This window comes from Leptodactylus fuscus, chromosome 2 (assembly GCF_031893055.1).
Source record: "Leptodactylus fuscus isolate aLepFus1 chromosome 2, aLepFus1.hap2, whole genome shotgun sequence".
Classification (NCBI taxonomy): Eukaryota; Metazoa; Chordata; class Amphibia; order Anura; family Leptodactylidae; genus Leptodactylus; species Leptodactylus fuscus.
Genome location: NC_134266.1, coordinates 239,593,066 through 239,614,054, shown reverse-complemented (window position 1 = coordinate 239,614,054; position 20,989 = coordinate 239,593,066). Strand labels below are relative to the sequence as shown.

At 43.4% G+C, this 20,989-nt stretch overlaps 1 protein-coding gene across 1 annotated transcript; it reads right to left on the bottom strand.

Annotated features, from left to right (window-relative positions):
• Nucleotides 1-374: 374 nt before the first annotated feature.
• Nucleotides 375-13,278, bottom strand: STOML3 (stomatin like 3). Its single transcript, XM_075265924.1, has 7 exons — nucleotides 13,212-13,278; nucleotides 10,057-10,160; nucleotides 9,861-9,933; nucleotides 8,123-8,205; nucleotides 6,025-6,228; nucleotides 2,571-2,705; nucleotides 375-608 (listed from the first exon to the last, which is right to left on the bottom strand). The coding sequence occupies exons 1-7, from the start codon at nucleotides 13,273-13,275 to the stop codon at nucleotides 420-422; spliced, it is 852 nt and encodes a 283-aa protein (XP_075122025.1). The 5' UTR covers nucleotides 13,276-13,278; the 3' UTR covers nucleotides 375-419.
• Nucleotides 13,279-20,989: the final 7,711 nt, after the last annotated feature.

Sequence of the window (20,989 nt, the reverse complement as noted above, 5' to 3'; positions counted from 1 at the left end):
GACATGCATTTCTTGTAGGCGCATGGTCTGTTTAAGTGAATGGGCTGAGCTATGATACCAAACAGAACCACACAATGTACAATGGACGGCTCTGTGCTTGGTATGTAGTGAAGAGGCTGCAGCACTGAATTTAGCCTGGAAAAACCCTTCAAGTATCTCTGGACTGTAAGCCAGTTTTTGGTTTCTAAGAATTTTTTTTTCCCCATGCGTAAAACTAGTACAGAAGTGGAAGAGTTGTGGAGCAACCAAACAAATTTTAGCAAATTTTTGGGTGCACTACATTTACATTTTTATATATAGCATTATTTACATAAGCAGTATGCATGAATACCAACTCTGCAGAGACACTATATACAGCATATTCCATAAAATATTACATAATATCCTCATGTGAACCAGCTCTAGAGCCCTAGGGTGGGTCATTTCTTCGCAAGGCCTTGCAATAGGTCAATGGGGATGGGGAATACAATTGTGGAATTATTCTCTGTTGCGATTGTGTTCAGTGTTTGCAGGTAACGCAGTTGTAGAGCTGCAGGGGATTCACATATGACCATGGAGGCTTCTTTCAGGGCTCGAGAGGCATTCATCTCACCTTCAGCTGCCACGATCTAAAATGGTAAAATTACTGTTCATTTATAGTATTTCAGATTTTTTTACGTTTGTATTAATTGTTTGTTGAGCTGTTCCCGTTTCAGGCTGAGACACCACGTTGCGGAAACACAGCTTTGTTGTTGCAGATTTTGTTGTGGTTTTTTTGAGCCAAAGCCAAAAAGGAGTGGATTGAGAAGAAGGGAGAAGTATAAGAACTTCCCATTCCTTTTGTAGACATTCTTGGCTTTGGCTTGCAAAGCCGCAACAAAATATGCAACAAAAAAGCTACGTTTCTGCAACGTGGGGCCTCAGCCTTAGGGTTGGTTCACACTAGCGCTTGTATTCCGTCCGCAAGGAGACCCCCCAGACGGAATGCAATCACAATTGCAAGCGATGTGCTTGCAAAGCACATGGAGCCCATAGACTATAATGGGCTCCGTGTGCTTGCCGAGCACTGCCTGCACAAATGAATTGTGCGAGCAGTGCATTATAGTCTATGGACTCTGTGTGCTTAACTGCACAGCGCTTGCATTAGCTTTGGTATTCCGTTCGGGGGGGGGGGGTGTCTCCATGCGGACGGAATACAAGCGCTAGTGTGAACCAACCCTAAGAGTCATACCATTAATTAGATTTCATAAGCGTTTCTTTCAGTATTGTGAATTATTTAATTTTTTCTTCTTAATTAGTTGGATTAGTTCTATTGAAGTGGATTAAGATAAATCCTGACCTATAATGGGGTTCCACTGTGTTCCCAATATTCTTGATATCTAGAATACTGCTGCACAGGGCATTATATTTGCCATCAAGAATACGAGAACCTCTGACACATCCTAACAATATCAGTGTAATCGGGGCTTATTATCACTTGCTGATCGGTGGGGGTACGACCACTGGGACCCCCAGTGATACAAGAATGGCAATAAAGATCTGCATAATTGACCACCACTCCACCTTTATTCAATTTGGGGTTCAGTTCTTGTGATCAACATGGTCGTAGTTGGGCACCCGCTGATCTGCAACTACAAAGGATAGCAGGTAACTTGTCGTGGCTGGAATATCCCCTTAATTAGAAGCCCGGACATGAAACTTCTATTCTTGTGGAAATCCCTCTATTAGCCTATGCCAACAGCCAACATTTGAAACCCCATTGGTTGAACAGTTTTATTTTCCACCCTAATTCATCCAACAGAATCCATAAACATACCAGAAATTCCCAATTATGGGTATATCTGCACACTCCCTTTAAGAGGACCTTTCGCCAAAAACTTGGTATTTTTGTTAGAAGATGCCGCTCCATTGTTTATGGTACAGTTGGAATTTTTTACTCTAGTCCACACGTTCCTGAGCAATAAGTGCTGTTAGTTTTGGTGCCTGATATGCTATTTAGGCTCTGTACTGTCAGTAGGGCGGTGTCAGGCAGGAGCAGATAAGGGGTGTGATTCTGAGCTCTGACAATGGCTGCCTCTGATTGGAGCTCTGAGTCACACCCCCTGCCTGACACCGCCCACCTGTGAGTACAAAGCTTAAATAGCTCATCAGGCATCAAAACTATCTGCATTTGTTACGCAGGAATGGTGGGGGCTAGAAAGAAAATTCCAACTGTGCAGGAAACAGTGGAGTGGCGCCGTTGGAGGTGGTGAAAGGTCTTCTTTAAGGTTAATTTTACAGGGCACTGCAGAACATCACAGTATACCCTTATCTATACCTTCACAATAACATGGTGGAACACCTTTATATGGGGTGCAACATTATACTCTGGTCATTCAATGCACCTATCGCATTATAATCGACTAACCCTTTACTCAGGACTCGATTATCCGTGCAGTTGAAAAATATTGATATAGCAGTAAACATGGAAAATATATAAAGTAAAATGTAGCTCCAGTAGATGGAGATGATCTATGCAAAATGTATAGAGTGTGACTATCTCTTACCAGTACTTTGTATGTTATTTGCGGTTTGTATAGTGCGGTAGTTACCTTGGCTCTGGCCTCTCGTACAGCTTCTGCCTCTGCAGCCATGGCTCTCTGCATCTGCACAGGAAGGCGCACATCCCTCATCTCAACACGCTCCACGTTCACTCCCCATTGGAGTGTAGCATTATCCAGTATTGACTAGAACACATGAAACATGACATAATATTACGACTCTGCAGTTGTACAATCTGATCAGGGAATACTGCGATGGCTCAGCATTTACAATGGCTATTCCCAGCCAAGACAAGCACCGATCAATGAGAAATATGTTGATCAGCACTCGTTATTTACACAGTCCCTACCACAGTCTTCCCAGTCCTTAGGCTGCCAATGCTGTCACTGACTAATTTTAGCTGTATATCATTACTGGCCGAGTGGTTTTTCTGCTATATACAGATTCAATGAATCCATGTGTCACTTACCGAGTCTGGGGAACTGACAAGGTTACAGCCACACCAAGGTATATCATGGGGCACCACCAGGGGGCGTCCATACAGTGCTCCCGGATGCATGCATCTACTACTTACCACAATTACACGTGTAGAAACCTTCAAGAAGTATGGCAGTACCCTTCAAGAAGTAATCTACAATCCCCCTTATATTACAAAACAACCAGTTTCCAACCGACCAAATCAGTTTAATTTATTATTGTTCCTACTCAACGGTTTCCAGCTATGGTGAAGCCACATACAGTCATGGCCATAAGTAGTGTTGTCACCCCAGACATTTCTCCAGAAAATGATTGCAATGACACGTTTTGTTACACACGTTTATTTCCTTTGTGTATATTGGAACACCACAAAAAGACCAGAAATTATAGAATTTCACGCAAAACTCCAAAAATGGGCTGGACAAAATCAATGGCACCCTCAACTTAATATTTGGTGGCAGATCCTTTGGGGAAAAAATAACTGAAATCAATGGCTTCCTATAACCAACAACAAGCTTCTTACACCTCTCAACTGGAATTTTGTCCCCCTCTTCTGCAAAATGCTCCAGGTCTCTCCTATATGGAGGGCGCCTTCTCTTCTCCCAATAGCAATTTTAAGATCTTTCCACAGGAGTTCAATGGGGATTTAGATCCAGACTCATTGCTGGAGAGTTCTGAAGTGGCCAGCACTTTGTTTCCATTTAGAGATGAGCGAGTAGTATTCGATCGAGTAGGTATTCGATCGAATGCTACGGTATTCAAAATACTCGTACTCGATCGAGTACCACTCGCTATTTGAATGGAAAAGTTTGATGCAGAACCAGCATTGATTGGCCGAATGCTATACAGTCGGCCAATCAACGCTGGCTCTTCTCCTACCTTTAGAAGTCTTCTCCGTGCAGCTTCCCCGTGGCGTCTTCCGGCTCTGAATTCACTCTGCCAGGCATCGGGCCTGGGCAGAACCGACTGCGCATGTCCGCTTGTAGTGCGCGCATGCGCAGTCGGCTCTGCCCAGGTCCGATGCTTGGCAGAGTGAATTCAGAGCCGGAAGATGCCGCGGGGACGCTGCACGGAGAAGACTTCTCGGAGGATCCAGCCCGACCCTCACTCGTGGACTTGGTAAGTATAATTTGATCAAACGTTGCCTACCCCTGAAACGAGCATTTTCCCCCCCATAGACTATAATAGGGTTCGATATTCGATTCGAGTAGTCGAATATTGAGGGGCTACGCAAAACGAATATCGAACCTCGAACATTTTACTGTTCGCTCATCTCTATTTTCATTCACTTCAGGGTGCTTTTCGGGATTTTTGATCTAGACCAACTTTCTGACACTGGGCCACACATTGAGACCCTAAATCTTCAGATTTCATGATGCCTTGCGCACAGTCAAGGCACCGAGTGCCAGAGGCAGCAAAACAACCACAAAACATCTTTGAACCTCCACCATATTGGACTGTTGGTTCTGTGTTCTTTTCTTTGTAGGTCTCATTCTAATTTTGGTAAACAGTAGAATGATTTGCTTTACCAAAAATCTCTTTGCTTCATCAGCTGCAGTCTAGGTTTTTTATGCTTCTGTGTAAGCAGTGGGATCCTCCTCGGTCTCCTGCCAGTATTTTATTTCTTTCACATGTGGACGGATATTTGGTGCTGACACTGATGCCCCCTGAGCCTGCAGGAGCGCTAGAATTTCTTTGAAACTTTATCGGGGCTGCTTATTCACCACCCGGACTATCCTGCATTGCAACCTTTCACCATTTTTCTCCTCCGTCCACATCCATGGAGATTAGTGACAGTGCCATGGGTTGTCAACTTATTGTTTATGTGGCCCACCATGAACAAAGGAACATCAAGATCTCTGGAGATGGACTTGTAACCTTGAGATTGTTGATATTTTTCCACAATTTTGGTTCTCAAGTCCTCAGACAGTTCTCTTCTGCTCTTCCTGTTCTCCAACACTTAGTGTGGCGCACACAAACACACTATGCAAAGACTGAGACAACTTTTCTCCTTGTTATCTGGTTTCAGGTGTGAATTTTATACTGCCCACACCTGTTACTTGCCACAGGTGAATTTGAACGAGCATCACATGCTTGAAACAAAGTTATTTACCCACAATTTTGAGAAGGTGCCAGCCCCAATTTACCTTTTTTTTCTTCAGTTTTTTCGTGTCGTTCCAAAATACACAAAGGAAATCAACACATTTATAATAAAACATGTGTAATTGCAATAATATTCTGGGGTAAATACTTATTTTCTGAAAAAAAATTCAGAGGTGCCAACACTTACAGCCATGACTGTATGAATTAGGCTACATACAAATGATGAGTGTGCAGACCAAGGGGAGGGCAGAATGCACTCGGATGAATTTCATAAGTCATATGAGTGTCATCCAAGTTCATTCCATCCCCCATTCACTTCAATAGTGGGTTCTATTCCGTTCCAATGCCACAGAGCAGGATAGGACCTGCTCTATATAGTCATCAGAACAGACCATCGGAGCCCCCCGCCCCATGGCACCCCAGAGCCTCAGCCCGCACACAAAGTCTTGTTTTTGAGGCCTTATTCTTTCAGTTATGTCACAAAGATAATAAACACAACGGGGATAAACAACACAATGATGTCACAGTACAGGGATAATGATAGTGATGTCACAGTGCAGGGATAATAAGCAATGATGTCACAGTACAGAGATATTAAACAGTGATGTCACTGGTTACACCCTCGTGTGACCACAACCTCCTACAGTTATATCACTGGACATATTTTACTGGGAAATTGCATCTTCTAGTTCCTTCTTGTCCTCAATGCTGTGAACTTTTCCCAAGTCTTTGAATATTTCCACAGATATGTGATGTCATATACAGTGAGTGTCACCAGTCCGGCCTTCTTCTGCTCTGGGGTATGAGGTCCATGCAGGATAAGAACATAACCAAGTCTTTACGATATCATATGAATCTCCCGAAACATGGACAGAACTGGTTGGAGAAATATGGACTAGAGAGGGCACCTAAGCCTGGTCTTACCTGAATGTTGTGGGCAATCTCCTCACGGTTGGACAAGATGCTGGAAAGAGTTTGTGTTCCAAGGATATTCCTCAGCGTTGTCTGTGCCAGCTGGGCAGTGGCTAAGTGAACATTGTTAACGTTGGCCACAGATCTGATAGCGTTCTGAATCTTGTAGTACACCACACCATCGACTGTGGTGGTCACTGAATCCTTAGTAAGAATCTAGAAGAAAATACCAAAGAGTAAGCTCCGTATATTATAATAAAATGTACACACGCTAATACATCATAAACACTGTGTGGAACAATGGAATATTCTTATCACAGATGATTATGAAAAAAGAAGTTACAAGTTATAAGACTCCTGTACTGACAAAGTGAGACATTGCAGAGCAAGAAGTCACTTCACACAATAGGAGTGAGGGCCCTGCTCACAAGAGCTTACAATCTAGATACAGATGTTCATCGGAACTGGTCAGAGACCTCTCACATGGGGAGATGTAGAAAAGAACTATTATAACATAGGTGAGGTTAGGCAGTGGTGGTATATGTCATATGTTTCATAGTTGCTGGCTGTCCTGAATGTACCAGAACAGTCCCTAATTTCATAGACAATATGGGCAGATTTGGGTATATTCTGGGGCTTGGCTTACAAAACACATATAAAGTAGGCCCAGGAACAGTCCTGAGGACAAGACTTAGGGCTAGTTCACACAGGGCCAAAGGGGCGGATTTTGACAGCGGAATCCACGTCATAATCCGCCCCTTTACAATGGTGGTCTATGGAGACCACTAGCGTTCTTTTTTCCGCTATTGGCAAGTGCCGATAGCGGAAAAAAAGAAGCGAGCTGCCCTTTCTTCAGGCAGATTCCGCGTCTCGCTGACCCACGGCTTCCGCCTGGCAGCTGCAACCTCCGGCATCGGCCCATTCATTTGAGCCGAGTCCGGGGAGGGGGAAGCTGCGACTGCGACATCGTGGCAGGCGGATTTTGACCATATTTTGACTTGGCTCCCCGAGCCAAAATATGGTCAAAATCCGCCCCACCGCCCCCTGTGTGAACAAGCCCTAAAAGTCCACTCACACAATTTTTTGGAGGAAAAAATTCACTTCAGGAATTAGGAAATATGTTTTTTTCCTCCAGCACAGTGCATGGACCTTGAAAAAACCGCTAGCATTTTTTCCACGTGGTTTTTGCCAACTCCACATGGATTTTCCGCCTCCCATTGACTGCGTTGGTTTTTGCAGGCAGAAACCGCCTGAAGGAAGCTTTTTTTTTTTCTGCTGGCGGAAAAAAAAGCTAGCGAACCCCATACAACTCTATGGGGAGGCATTTTTTTCCACGTGGATTCTGACACAGATTCAGCACCAAAATCCTCGCCAAAAACTCTTTGTGATTGGACCCTTAAACCTCCCCATTTTACCACCTGGGCCGTAAAGCTTTATTTATACTCCCATGTGAACATACACATGGCTGGTCCACTTGATTTCATTGGTATCACTCTCGTCATCCAACGACATTGTAAACGTGTACAAGAAGAGTTTGTCCATTTTTCTTACTATTTCTGGATTTGTATTGGTTCTCATTATTTGTCCCTGTATATTTACTTCTTATCCTCATTGTAAAGGGCTGAAGAATATGTTAGCACTATTGTAATAAAATGTATAAACTATTATGGGAATTTTTTTTTAATTTTTTTTTTTTTTTTTTTTGCTACAGTCGTGTAATATGTAGAGGGAACATTACAGAGCATGTTACGTGTGGATTTATTAAAGACCAATATGAAAGGAACACGGATTCTGACACTGGTCCAGTTTTAAAATTTATAGATCTGTATAAAATCTAGGCTAAAGCCATAACCTGCCCATACACATCAGATAGCTGTTTCAGCAGGTAACCGCTTTTTGAGCGGATTAGGTTTACCCGAACAACAGAAACCCCCAACGCTAGTGTGAATCTAGCGTAAGTAGTGGGGCATGAAGGCTGGGGAAGGGGGGGGGGGGGGGGTCAATTTAGAAACAGGTGCATGTCCCAGAGGTACGAGTAATCTGTATCGAGTAGGGTTGAGTAGTTGTACGACCATCACATGAGATAAATGAGATATTTCTCCATGCCTACCTCTTGTGGAGGGATTGCAAATGATATGACCCTGAGATCCACTTTAATAAAGGTGTCTGTGCAGGGGAGAATGAATATCAATCCTGTGCAAAAAGAGAGAACAAGTCAGTAAGCACAGTCCATGTATATGTCCTTCACATTAGGTCTGTATATGTCACCGGCAGCCCTTATAGCTTGGGATAGCTTGCTCTTTGTCACAGCTAGTCATGAGCAATATCAAATATCACTGTACATAAAAAAATGCATCTTTTCCTCTAAAGCAGTGGATAGGACATCATATTAGTATTGTATGTCCATTTCATTACATGAATGACATTTACTTACAACTAAAAAATTGCATTGCAGATTGTATCTCTAAATATCAGTGCAGCATCCTCAGTGCTCCTGCTTATACTTTGTATGTCCTGTCTGTATGTTCTGTGTTACATGTATTGTTTTGTAGAGTTCTCCATATTACTTTCCCTGTGGTTCCCTCTGTCATTCAAACCTTGTACTTTGTACAGCCTTGTACTATATCACAGACCACTGGATGGGGTCTGGGAGACTTAGGTCTCCTGTGGAGCCGTTACAGCCTTGGTGCTGAGGTAGTGTGCTAAAGGAGTGTGGTAATAGTGTGTGCAGGGGCCACTAAGGGACATAAGGAGACAGTGCATCCCAGGAGGAGACCGTGCACCCCAGGAGGAGACCGTGCATCCCAGGACTGAGGCCTGGCAGTTCTCCCTACAGCCCCGAGGAGGAAGAATTCAGCCCAAGGCTCAACTTAAGACAGCCCAGAGACACAGAATACCAGCTGTCATCATTTTGGACATTGTGCCAGGAGGAGCAGTGAATGCCATTGACAACAAGTGTTGTCCTGGCACCTTCCACAAGGCAACCAGACCCCTGTCAGGATTTCCCTAGAGTACAGCCCTCAATATCTGCTGCTGGAGGAGTGGAGTTAGTTTATGCATGGCCTATGGCACTAGAACCTTAACAGCACTGGGCGACCAAGTGATGAGGAGGGAGCTGAATACTGAGAGACTACAACCCCTATTTGGAAGCTGCGTGTTGTATTACTTGTTCAGTTGCTGAGTAAAGTTCCAACTGCACAAACCGTTAATCGCTACTGCTTTACCATCAGGGACCGTCTGAACACCATCACACCGGCTCAAAGTAGAGAGGACCCCTCTCCAACTGGAAGCGCCCTGGGCAAACTACTACCCCTACCATCAGGTAGTGCTGCAGGGCCCCATTCATTGCAGCTTGGCTGTGTGGTTGAGCGTGCTCAGCCTAGTTGTTGGCATGTCATCCACCACTACTACTCCCACACACCGGTTCCCTCCATCTGGGATGCAGCAGCTGTATAGACCAGACACTGCACATGCAGACCGCTTGTATCTATAAGATCCTATACCATGCATGGTAGAATATACATGTGACTGCTGTCAGTAAGTGAAGTGCAATGTAGTTATGTAGCATTTAACCATTGCATAAAACACTGAAGCAGCCAGAACACTAAGGCTGAAGCCACCCCCCCCCCTCCCCACATTGTGGAAACGCAGCCTTTTTTTGTTGCAGATTTTGCTGCATTTTATTTTTTTAGCCAAAGCCAAGAATGGCAGCAAAAGGAAAGGGAAATAGGAAGTAAATTTTACAGTAAAAACTACAGTATTACAATTGTATAATTGTGCAACAGCCTGACCTCCATGGTTATACACATAAGCATACATCATGGTTTATTGCATTAGACAGGTCATACCTGGTCCTTTGGCTTTTCCTGAGATTATACGTCCCAGCCTGAACACTACGGCTCGCTCATATTCCTGAATAATCTAGGACATTTACATAGAAATAGTAGAATAAATACAATGACACAGCTGAGGTACAAGTATGGGCTCCTTAGCACATCCGCAGAGGAATATATCTCCTAATATGAGTCTACCAATGAGAGTTACCTTAACACAGAACCAGATGGAAAAAGGGAAGGTGATAGCAGCAAATAGAGCCGATATTATCAGAATGATCCAGCCGCAGGCTCCTATCTCTCCTTTCATAGCATCTAAAAACACAGACAAGAGTCCTATGTTAAGTCTGCAGCACACAACCCCATTCTCTGCAAACTCTGATTTTCCCGGCAAATGTGTCTTTGACCATTTCTATACGATATAGGCACCACAGCCACCAGGTCGCTACGCTCTGTAGCATTATAGTTGCAGTAATATGTTGGGGCAATAATATGTAGAATAAAGTGTCATGCAGTTAGCAACTGTGCCACTAGGTGGCAGTATAAACTTATACTTAGCGTCTGCTCCATATATATATTTTTATTATTATTGTTTTTTTATATAGCACCATTAATTCCATGGTGCTTTACATTTGGGGGTTACGTACAGTACACAAAATATACAGGTACATATAATACTAACAATAATATATATACACACAAAAGCAAAATATAATGGGTGTTCAAACTAAAATCTGGAAATTCCTGTAAGGCTGTGTTCACTCGGAGGAATCTGCCCCCAACCCTTCCAGAATCCATCTCCGATTGTTTTCAATCAATTGTTTCTGTTTGTTTTGCAACAGGACGCAGAAAAAAGAAGCGTCCTGCTTGATCTTGCGGCGGATACAGTAGCTAATTCCACCGTGGAGTCCGTAGATCGAGACTTGCTGCCGATTATGCCTATTAAGCAGCGGGGATGCCATGATGGAATACTGAAACACTATCAGCATCCGGTCACGGGCTAGACCGCGGTGAAAATGAAGAGGAATTCTTCATTTTCCTCCATGTGAACACACCCTAAAAAGGTTGACACCGTGTTACTGGAGGACTCAAGAATGTATTCTTTACAGTAAATAGCTTACCCTACTTACCCTACATATCTTGTACAGGAACCTCAGGGCGTACAGGTTATTCATGTTTTAACCCCGTCAGGGCTTTATTCCAAATCCAACCACCCGCCTATACCTACATGTGTTTTGAGACACTTTTAATGCTGCGTTCCGTCATGTGCAGAGTATTGACCTGCGCTTACCAGCAGGTGTTGTCTAATGATATTAAAGGGGTTCTCCGTTTTTATGCAGATAACGTTTAATGACTATAGAACAAATATTTTCTTATATAATTTATGCATCATCTTCACATCCCTTTTACGATATTAGTATGCGGTCAGTGAATGAGAAGAGATTCAGAGGCTGCAACCTCCATATTGTCCTTCTCATTGCTGAGACTTCAGAGTGTTCCTGTGAGCACAGAGTCATTCGGATCTGCCAGGGGACGTGAACAACAGAGAACCGGACCACTATTTTAGTAGTTGAACATGGACACTGGCGAAATGCATTGATTATAATGGAATCAGCCGGGTGTCCGTCGTCTCACAGCTGAAATCGATGGATAGAAAATCCCTCTGTACAGGACTTTGCTTTACGCTAATTTTCAGCAGTTTCTAAAATGGAGTTTCCAATGAATGTGAACTTAGCCTTAGGCCTGGTTCACACCTGCGTTCGGTATTCTGTTCGGGGAATCCGCATGGGGAACCCCCGAATGAAATACTGAACGCATTGACAAGCGGTGAGCAGTGAAAGCACACGGATCCCATAGACTATAATGGCTGCACGGTGTCTGCACGGAGCATACGGACAGAAAAGTACTTCATGAACTACTTTCCTCTCCACACGACTTGTGCAGACTATGCGCGGAAAACACACGGACCCCATTATAGTCTATGGGATCCGTGTGCTTTCACTGCTCACCGCTTGTCAATGTGTTCAGTATTCTGTTCGGGGACTCCCCAAACGGAATCCCGAATGCAGAAGTGAACTGAGCCTTACTTATACCTGGGTACATGTCGTACTTCTGCTGTTATCTGGTACATAGACAAAGACTTCCTTATCTTTGTTCTTCTAGTATAACCGTGACATTGTATTGCTATCTAACCCCACCGCCCCTTCCTGATCATGTGAGACTTGCCCAACCTGTCAGCTTAGATTCAACGTCAAGGTGTTGTATTCTTGAGCTATGCTTTAAAAAATGCAAGAAATCTGGTTTTACGTCATAAATAATAAAATGGCAACTTCTTGAGTGTGAACTGCATCGTTAGTTGTATGCCAATCCAAAATGGCTGCTCAATATAAGTGGCCTAAAATGTGTGAGAACACGTAGCACCAGTAAAGGCTGTGTTCACACCTGCGTTGGAGTTTCTGGCAGATGAAGTACTGCATGTACACTTTTTCCTGCTTAAAACATGAGACCCATTGATTTGATCGAGCAAACTGTAACTCTTCTGTTTCCCTGTGGTGGCGCCGTAGGGCCCAACAGATTACAGCTGATCGCTGGAGGTCCCAGTAAGAAGCCATTATGTGATCAGCTTATTCTTAAGGGACCCTTCTAGCATGTAGGGATTATCTAGAGAGAGGTCCTGACTAGTCAACAGCGATCATCTTCTCTTCCAACCAAGTATTGTATCATTACTAGGTTATTCCTCCTGGAACTGTATGAATATATTGGCAACTGGGTATGTGCATTCCGATTGTATGGATGTGATTGTATGGATGTGATTGTATGGATGTGATTGTATGGATGTGATTGTATGGATGAAGGATGTGTCCCTAGTCTGACACTGCCCAACTGAACAGCTCTACTAGCCAAAGTATTCATACATTTCCAGGAGGAATTACAGAGTATAAAACATTGTAACAAAAAGCTTCAGACTTATTATTTTATGGCGACTACAAGTAGTTCCTTAAGCAGATAGGTCAGGAGAGTTGTTAAGTATGGCATTGTCTGTCCACAATGGACAAGAAAAAACACAAACTAGGGCCAACACGGTGGCGCCTTGCAGCGCTGGAGTCCTGGGTTCGAATCCTGCCAAGGACAACATCTGCAAAGAGTTTGTATGTTCTCCCCGTGGATTTCCTCCCATACTCCAAAGACATACTGATAGGGAAAAAATGTACATTGTGAGTCCTATATGGGGCTCACAATCTACATTTTAAAAAAAAGAAAGAAGAAGAAGAGACAAAACCTAACAGGAAAAATCATCATCTCCAAGTATTATGTTCACAATTCATGTTTGCCACCATAGATTAAGAAGGTATCAGAGACACTCACCAACCAGCTCCTCTTTTGGCTGCCTCTTGTGTGCAGGAACGTGAGAGTCTCTGTTCACTTCCATGGCTTCCTGTGTAAATGACATGTGTAATGACCTTAATATACCTTACATTTTGCAGTACTAGATATCACAAGATTTAGGACGACCATCATTCTAGGCTCCTAGGAATTCATATCTCTTGTATTCTCATTGAATAGATCTTTGTATAGGATACCTGGAACTGACGAAAAGCTGCCCTAATAGATTGAAGAGGACTAGTCACCCATAGTGGAACCATGTGCCATCTCTCCTCCAACTAAGAGAAACCTTTGCATCTGATCGTCCACACAATTGTGCCATCTTCTTCCATTGCGCCAGTCCACTTATGATGCTCACATGCCCATTGTAGGTGCTTGTGAAGTTGGACATATATCAGCATGAGCACTCTGGCCAATCTGCCTCTGTGCCAGTAGGGCGACAGACAGGGCTCTTGCCCTCGGTACAGCTACATAGGGGAGTGCAGGGTGAGGATGGGGGTGCCCCCAACATGCAGTGGTAAATACCTATAAAGCTGGTCCAAATAAGTGAATGAACCAGGGAAGGGTCCTGGGCACCCAAGCCTTATCGATACAAGTGGGTAACAGAGAATAGCACAAATTTCTGAAAAATGAATAGTGGCCAATAGAGATTAGCGAACGGCATTCGATCAAATTGATGTTCGATCGAATATCAGGCCATTCGAGGTATTTGATTACAATCGAATACCACGAGGCAAACGCACTAAAAATTTGTATCCCCTCCCACCTTCCCTGGCGCTTTTTTTGCACTAGTAACTGTGCAGGGGAGGTGGGACAGGAACTACGACAACCGAGGCATCGAAAAAAATAAATAAATCTGAAAAAGTCAGGTGATCTCTACTTTATACGAATAGTGGATTTAAGATCCGGGTCTTATGAGACTGTGAACAATGTGACTGTGAGACAGGGATAGATGTACTGGCAGGGTTAGCTAGGGATTACCTTTATTTACATCTGTGGTGTAGCACGGCCAGCTCTGCTACATCTCGGGTGTAGCAGAGCTCAGCACACGGCCAGCTCTGCTACATGTCAGGTGTAGCAGAGCTGTGCGATCAACACTGCTACATCTGAGATTGGACCACAATGGAGACTGCTGTGGACCGATCTTAGACTCCGCCTCCTTCGGCAGAACCAGCATTGATTGGCCAAATGCTGTACTCTGTATGGCATTCGGCCAATCAATGCTGGTCAATGCATTCCTATGGGAAAAAGTCAGCTCGCGCATATTGCAAACTGACAGAGATCCCGACCAGATAGTGGCGTAATACAGGTACTTGGGCTTGTTAGATGCCCCCAGACATGCTTCCCCTCCTGTCCCAGTTGCATTCCAGGGTGTTGGCATCATTTCCTGGGGTGTCATAGTGGACTTGGTGACTCTCCTGAGTCGAAGTGTGGCTTCCCCTGAAACAAAGCATTTTCTCCCATAGACTATAATGGGGTTCAATATTCGTTCAAACAGTCGAGTTTTGAGGGGCTACTTGATTCGAATATTGAACACTTCACTGTTTGCTCATCTCTAGTGGCCAAGATAAAAAGGTGTCAGAAGATGCAGGATGTCACAGCTGCCTATGGGGCCGCAGACTGGTGATAGTGCCTCCACTGATCCCTGCCCACCTATGAAGAACACCTACAATGGCTGTCAGAACTGGCCCATGGAGCATTATGGCTTGGATTGATGAACAAGGATCATCATGTGTATATCTAATTGTGTATATACTGTTAGCTGGTGAACAGATGGAATTGGATGTTCTATGAGAAGAAGACAAGCCAGTGCAATGTTCTGGGCAATATTCTCATGAGGATTCTTGGGTCCTGTGGTGTTATCTTAACATTTACCATCGATCTAAACTTTGTCACAGACTATGTATACCCTTTCCTAAAAACATTATGCTGTCAGTCAGCAGGAAAATCCACCCGCCGCACTACACAAAAGGAATGATCAAGAGTTCAAGGAGTTGACGTGGTCTCTGAACTTCCCAGATCTCATTTCCATCAATCGTCCTTTAAGGGATACCCCATTCCTTGACAAGTGCCATTGTAACACGATAGTCATTGTTAGTCACATTGTCAATTGCTACCTATAGGGCACCAATTATTAAAATACCACATGCCCTATTTTATTTTGCTGTAGCTAACTATATAGGAAAGAAGAGACTACTCTAAAAAATAAGATAAGATAAGATAATCCTTTAATAGTCCCACATTGGGGAAATTTCAGCGACATATATCACCTTGATGGGGGTAAGAATAGGGGGTCCCTAGGAGCGGACGCAAACGTCACTTCTCATATAGCATTATAATACATTACTATATCTAAGGATAAGATCCGTAGACTTAAAGCCATAAAAAATACACGGATATAAAGATACAAGATCCCGGATGTAAGTTCTTAAATCATGGTCACATCCTTTAAGGAAGTGTGAAGTATAAATAATACGGATCTATCGATCACTACAAGGAATGTGGGACAATAATAGGAAACCTAAAACTACAATTGTAGTCCCAAAAATGTAAAAAAAAATAACATTAACAACTCCGGCTTTACTGTACTTGCTACGCACTGTTTGTACTCACATGCGGCTGCTGCCTGGTGTCTTAGTTCTGTGTCGGTGCGAGTGTGTGTTCTGACTTCAGCTTCATTTCTATGTTGTGTACACGCCTCTTACACACGAGTATGTTGTCACCATCACGGATATGATTCAGAACAGAGAGGGGAATTCATTTCTATAGAGACCACAGTCACCATAGTACCATACACTAACCTCGCTGTATAGCAGCGGGAACACTCTACTAGTACATGACAATAAGCGTCAGGAACATTGTAAGAAAAAGACAGATTTACATTGTAGGGTTGAGAGACTAAACTAGAAATGCAGGTTTATCCTTTGTGCCTCTATTGTGCAGTATATAAAGCAGGATACATACGGTATATTGTACTACGGTAGTAGTAGCGTGCTAAGACCGACCACATGACTTCAGAAAAATACATTCAGGAAAGAAAAAGAAATAACTGTACATTTTATATCTTAGATGCTATTACTTACATATCTGACCATCATTCGCTATTGTGGGGAACCGCTCAGGAAGATACTGGGTAGCAGGGCAGGAAACAGGGACGCAGAGGAGGGGTCAAACTCAAGTTTGGGGTTTATTCACTTGCAGGTGCAGAAATAGTTTGTCCTTATGAAGACATGAACAAAAACAAAACCTTCTCTGTCTACTACAAGAACGTTTCCTCTCTATACAAGAGCCCACCTGCCACACAGGAGTGACACAGTTACCTTGTTGTAAATTCAGTTTCCTCACTAGTGGGCCACACAACCTATACCAGTCCTTAACTAGTCACCTGACCTCCCTCCTGTGGGCTACTACCATACACCCTTTAATTACCTGGCTGGAGGATACCTGTTCTCCCAAACCAGACCCTTCTCTTTCTCATACTATGCAGTCGACAATGAGACAATTGAGTTAAAGGGGTTGGAAAAAAACATGTCTGCTTTCCTAAATAACAGCGCCACTCTTGTCCCAGGGCTGTGTCTGGTACTGCAGATAATTCTGTGTTTCACCTGTTATGTACACCCAGTGTCAGGAATGGCGGTGCTGGTGAAAAGGTCCTCTAACCAAATCCTATTGTGTAAAGGAAGTAAAAATAGCAGGTTCTGCTTGTTTTTAAAACAGGAAATTTGGGTCACATATGTATCACAATGGCGCATTATAATAAGACCATTTATAAGACCCTGAAAACTTTAGCCTGGTGGGGGGCACATAATCTTCATACAGCACATGGTAGTCTTAATCTGCCCTTGCCTCCTCCTCTTCACTGGGGGTTGTAACATGGGAAGAATATGTAAATCTGACAGCCATGATGTAATTAGGAGGTTAGTGCCTCAGTCATGCACACCAACAGAGGGCGCTCACTGAGGATGTGCAAGTCTATCTTCCATTATGTAATTAGGAAGAATCTCAGTCATGCAGTCCAATAGGTGGCGCTCCCTTTAACATCATGCCTGAAGGCAGCCAATTACACCAATGAGCATCTCACATCCTGCCCCATGAGGGGGATAACAGTGGCAAACTCTTAAACAAGCCCTCTAGAAGAAGTATGGTATACTGATTTTGCCCAGGAAAGGATGGGCACACCTCCTACAAGCAACCCACTGGCCAATAAACAGTTGGAAGTAGAATGGTAACCAGGACCACACAGGACCGTAGCTGAATATACATCCAAAAATGGATAATTCCCCAGCAATCACTAAACACGCTGATCCTACAGTCTGCAACACCCCATGGGTAGTGGGAGGATCAACTTACAGTGCCCAGGGGGAGGAGCTGAATGCAGGGTGGATAAGTTTAGTGATGATGCAGCAGTGCTCAGTAATAGAAGAAAACTCTCCCGATACTCCAAGATCCTCATTTGAATAAAGAATAAGGCCGGGTCCCCAGGTGGTGGAAACGCCACGGGAAAAATCGCAGCATTGTACAGTACCTGCAAAGTGGATGGGATTTATACAAATCCCATTCCCACTTTGCGGGAAAAAATCCTACGTTGCAGTTTTGAAAATCGCAGCAAGTTAATTATATCTACAGAAACTTACCCATAGATATAACTGTAACAGAAAGTCTGCGGAACTCAGTGAACTTTCTGTTCAAAGCGCTGCAGGAAGAACCGCGATGCGTTCATGCCGCAGATGTTCCCGCAGCGCTTTACCGCAGCAGTTCTGGTCCGTGGGGCCTTAGCCGAAAAGTGCTTTTTCTCCGCATCCATGGGACTCCGAAACATAAGAAAGGTATTACTTATATTCTGCTAACAGCATCTACACCACTATGGGAGCAGTATAAAGTAGCTGGGGGCGGTGATAGACTCCCTTTAATAGTAGTGAGGATTTCATCACAGGTAGTGATTGAGAAATAGCGTGTACTTGGGAAGGCGAGAGTCGTGGGAGGTGTAATTTAGTTAGAAACTTTTGGAGCTCAGAGTGATCGGGTTGCAAATTCTAATGGGAAGTATATTAGTCTGCCATGGTCTGAACAACAGCTTATGAGGCCATTATCGTCTCATATTAGTATTACGGTATTTATAAAGGGGATTCTGCCCCATTCCAGTGATAGTTAATTGACCTCACACATGAAATAAAAGTTCCGTTTAATATTTATTCCGTTGACACAGTTGACTCCACTTACAACCTAATATCTAATGACAGATATGTGGACAAATGTTTCCGATGATATGAGGAAGAATTTGGGTGGCTGAAGCCAAGTTCACATCTGCGCCATGTTTCCTTTGGAGACTCCGTTGTAGAAATTGACAGAGAGAAAAGAATCCACAACACTCCCTGTACTCGGAGAGAAAAGCACATTACAAATGTCCGTCATTGTCCCACTCTTGTGATCTAATACATGTGATTAGAGATATTTGGCAATGCAGTGGATTACCAATATATTTTTAATAGTCTCTGCATATACAAAGCACAGGCATCTGTACATTATACTGCCCCTGTGTGCTCAAAGTTCAATATGTGTATTGCCAAACCTGCTAGTGCTGTTTGGTGGCAGAAAAGGGGTTAAAAGCAAGAAGAAAAATGTCATCTAGATTCATAAGACTTTCTTGGTATGGGGAAGTTTACCAATACAGAAGAAAGTGACTGATGAGCGAGAATTTATCTGACCTCTGCTGTTTGCTCTGGTTGGTCTGTTTTAGAAAGTTGTCTCTCATTTTTAACACTTAAAAGGTATGTCCTAAGATTGAAACCGATTATCTACACATAGAATAGTCTGATCAGTGGTGGCATGACTGCTCCCTCTCACTTTAATGAAAGCAAGTGCAGTACTATTCCAGGCCAGGGTACAGTGGATGGCGCTCTATCTTTAATCAGTTGATTGGCAAGTGTGTGAGGACCCGTTCCGGACCAAAAAACGGGTAGCCACAACTGAATGGCAGCATCCAGTCACGCACTCCGCTCTGGATTAGGTCCAATGAGTGGGCCTAGTCTGGAGGAGGGAGTGTCTTCAGGCGGATGTTGCAAAGAGACTCAGCCTGAAGAATGAGGACCTCTCTTATTTTTCCGAGAGACGGAACAAGCCGACTCCCAGAAAAAGCTCCTGAGCGGCTCCCATTGATTTCAATGGGAGCCATCTTTTTGGTCAGGATTTTGAGGCGGATACAGCCTGAAAATCCTGACCAAAAATCTCTGTGTGAACTTACCCTTATTAATAGCAAAATGCAGTGGTTTTTTGCCACTTGCGTTTCCACAGGGGCGAAAAACACTGCGTCTATATACAATGTGCAGCCTCACCCTTAAAAGGGAGGTTTTTTTTTTTTTTTTTTACAAAAGAACTTAGCATATCAACCCAGCAAAGAAATAGGTTAGAGTCATGTGTATCCAATAGTGTTATCCCCTCATGAACCGCTGATAACCTGGAAGCCAGCTGTCCGTAAAATGACCATCTAGTAGACATGTAAGATTAATGTAGCAGTCACCAAAGGAATATGACACACGGGGCACACACTACATGTTCAAAAAGGTTTTCCATTTATTGACCTTGAAGTTTTAGGTGAGTGACAGCATTATATTACACAAAGCATTAAAAAATAGTTCATTCATTTCATGATTTCAGAAGATTCCCATGCACATTAGTAGGAGCGGCAGATGGTGGTCAGTGCAGTATATTTACACATCTGTACGCATGTACGTACCGTATTCACACAGCTAGGCCAATCATTATTCCGCTAATAAACAGGCACAAGACAAAGTGAATGAGGATTCTTCAGGAAAGAGAAACTTGACTTTCTTCTTTAAAGAGTGTCGTGTCACCAGACCCCGGCCTGCAGATAGATAGGTTACGGGCACCTGAATCAGATGATGTTTTTCCAATTGTGCATCATTGTATCCATCACTTTTCTTTTATCAATTGAAAGTGATCTCTTTGGAACAACTAGGGCAATACTCTATAGATGTAAGCCGCAACGCCTTTGTTGCTCCAAAGAGTCATTTGCCTATTGACAAAGCCACGGGATTCACAAGAGGAAAACATAGTGTGTGTGATTCGGATGACACTAACATATCTATGTCCGGTTGGGTTGATAGGGGATGATGGACCCATTCCAGTTTTGGGTCCACCACTCCACCCCCTGGGTTTTTTGAGTTTGCCAAACTCCCTTAAATTCACTTTATGAACCAAAGACGTAGTGATGGGGAATATAGACTGCAGCCCTGTACGGGACAGTCACTAATATATGGCGGCAAAATATTCCGCAGTGCTTTCAGACATTAAGAGAGATAAATAACATTTTAAAATTTTTTTATGGAACCACATCTCATGGTCCACTATTAAAATACAATAATTTCATATACAAACATCCTGTATCCTAATTTCATATACGTTTCTGTTAAGGCTGTGCTCTCAATAGGGCATAGGGGGGACGTCTTTCCTGAGTAGGGAGTCTTACTGGTCACAATCACGTGATATAATGATTCTTGGCTGGCTTTGCTGTATACGGCACTGGCTCTGTGTCAGGGTGATAAGCGGCCAGTCAGAATCTGGCACACCGCACGTCTTCAGTTTACATAACCGTGAGAGTCCTTCAAGCATGCCAGGAGAGTAGTACAGAGATTGCTTTATACATGGCACGGCAATGACCACCAGCTGGATAATAAACATAATACTATGTACAAAGATATAAGAAGCCGACACATTAGTACAGATTGCTGGAAGTCTTCATT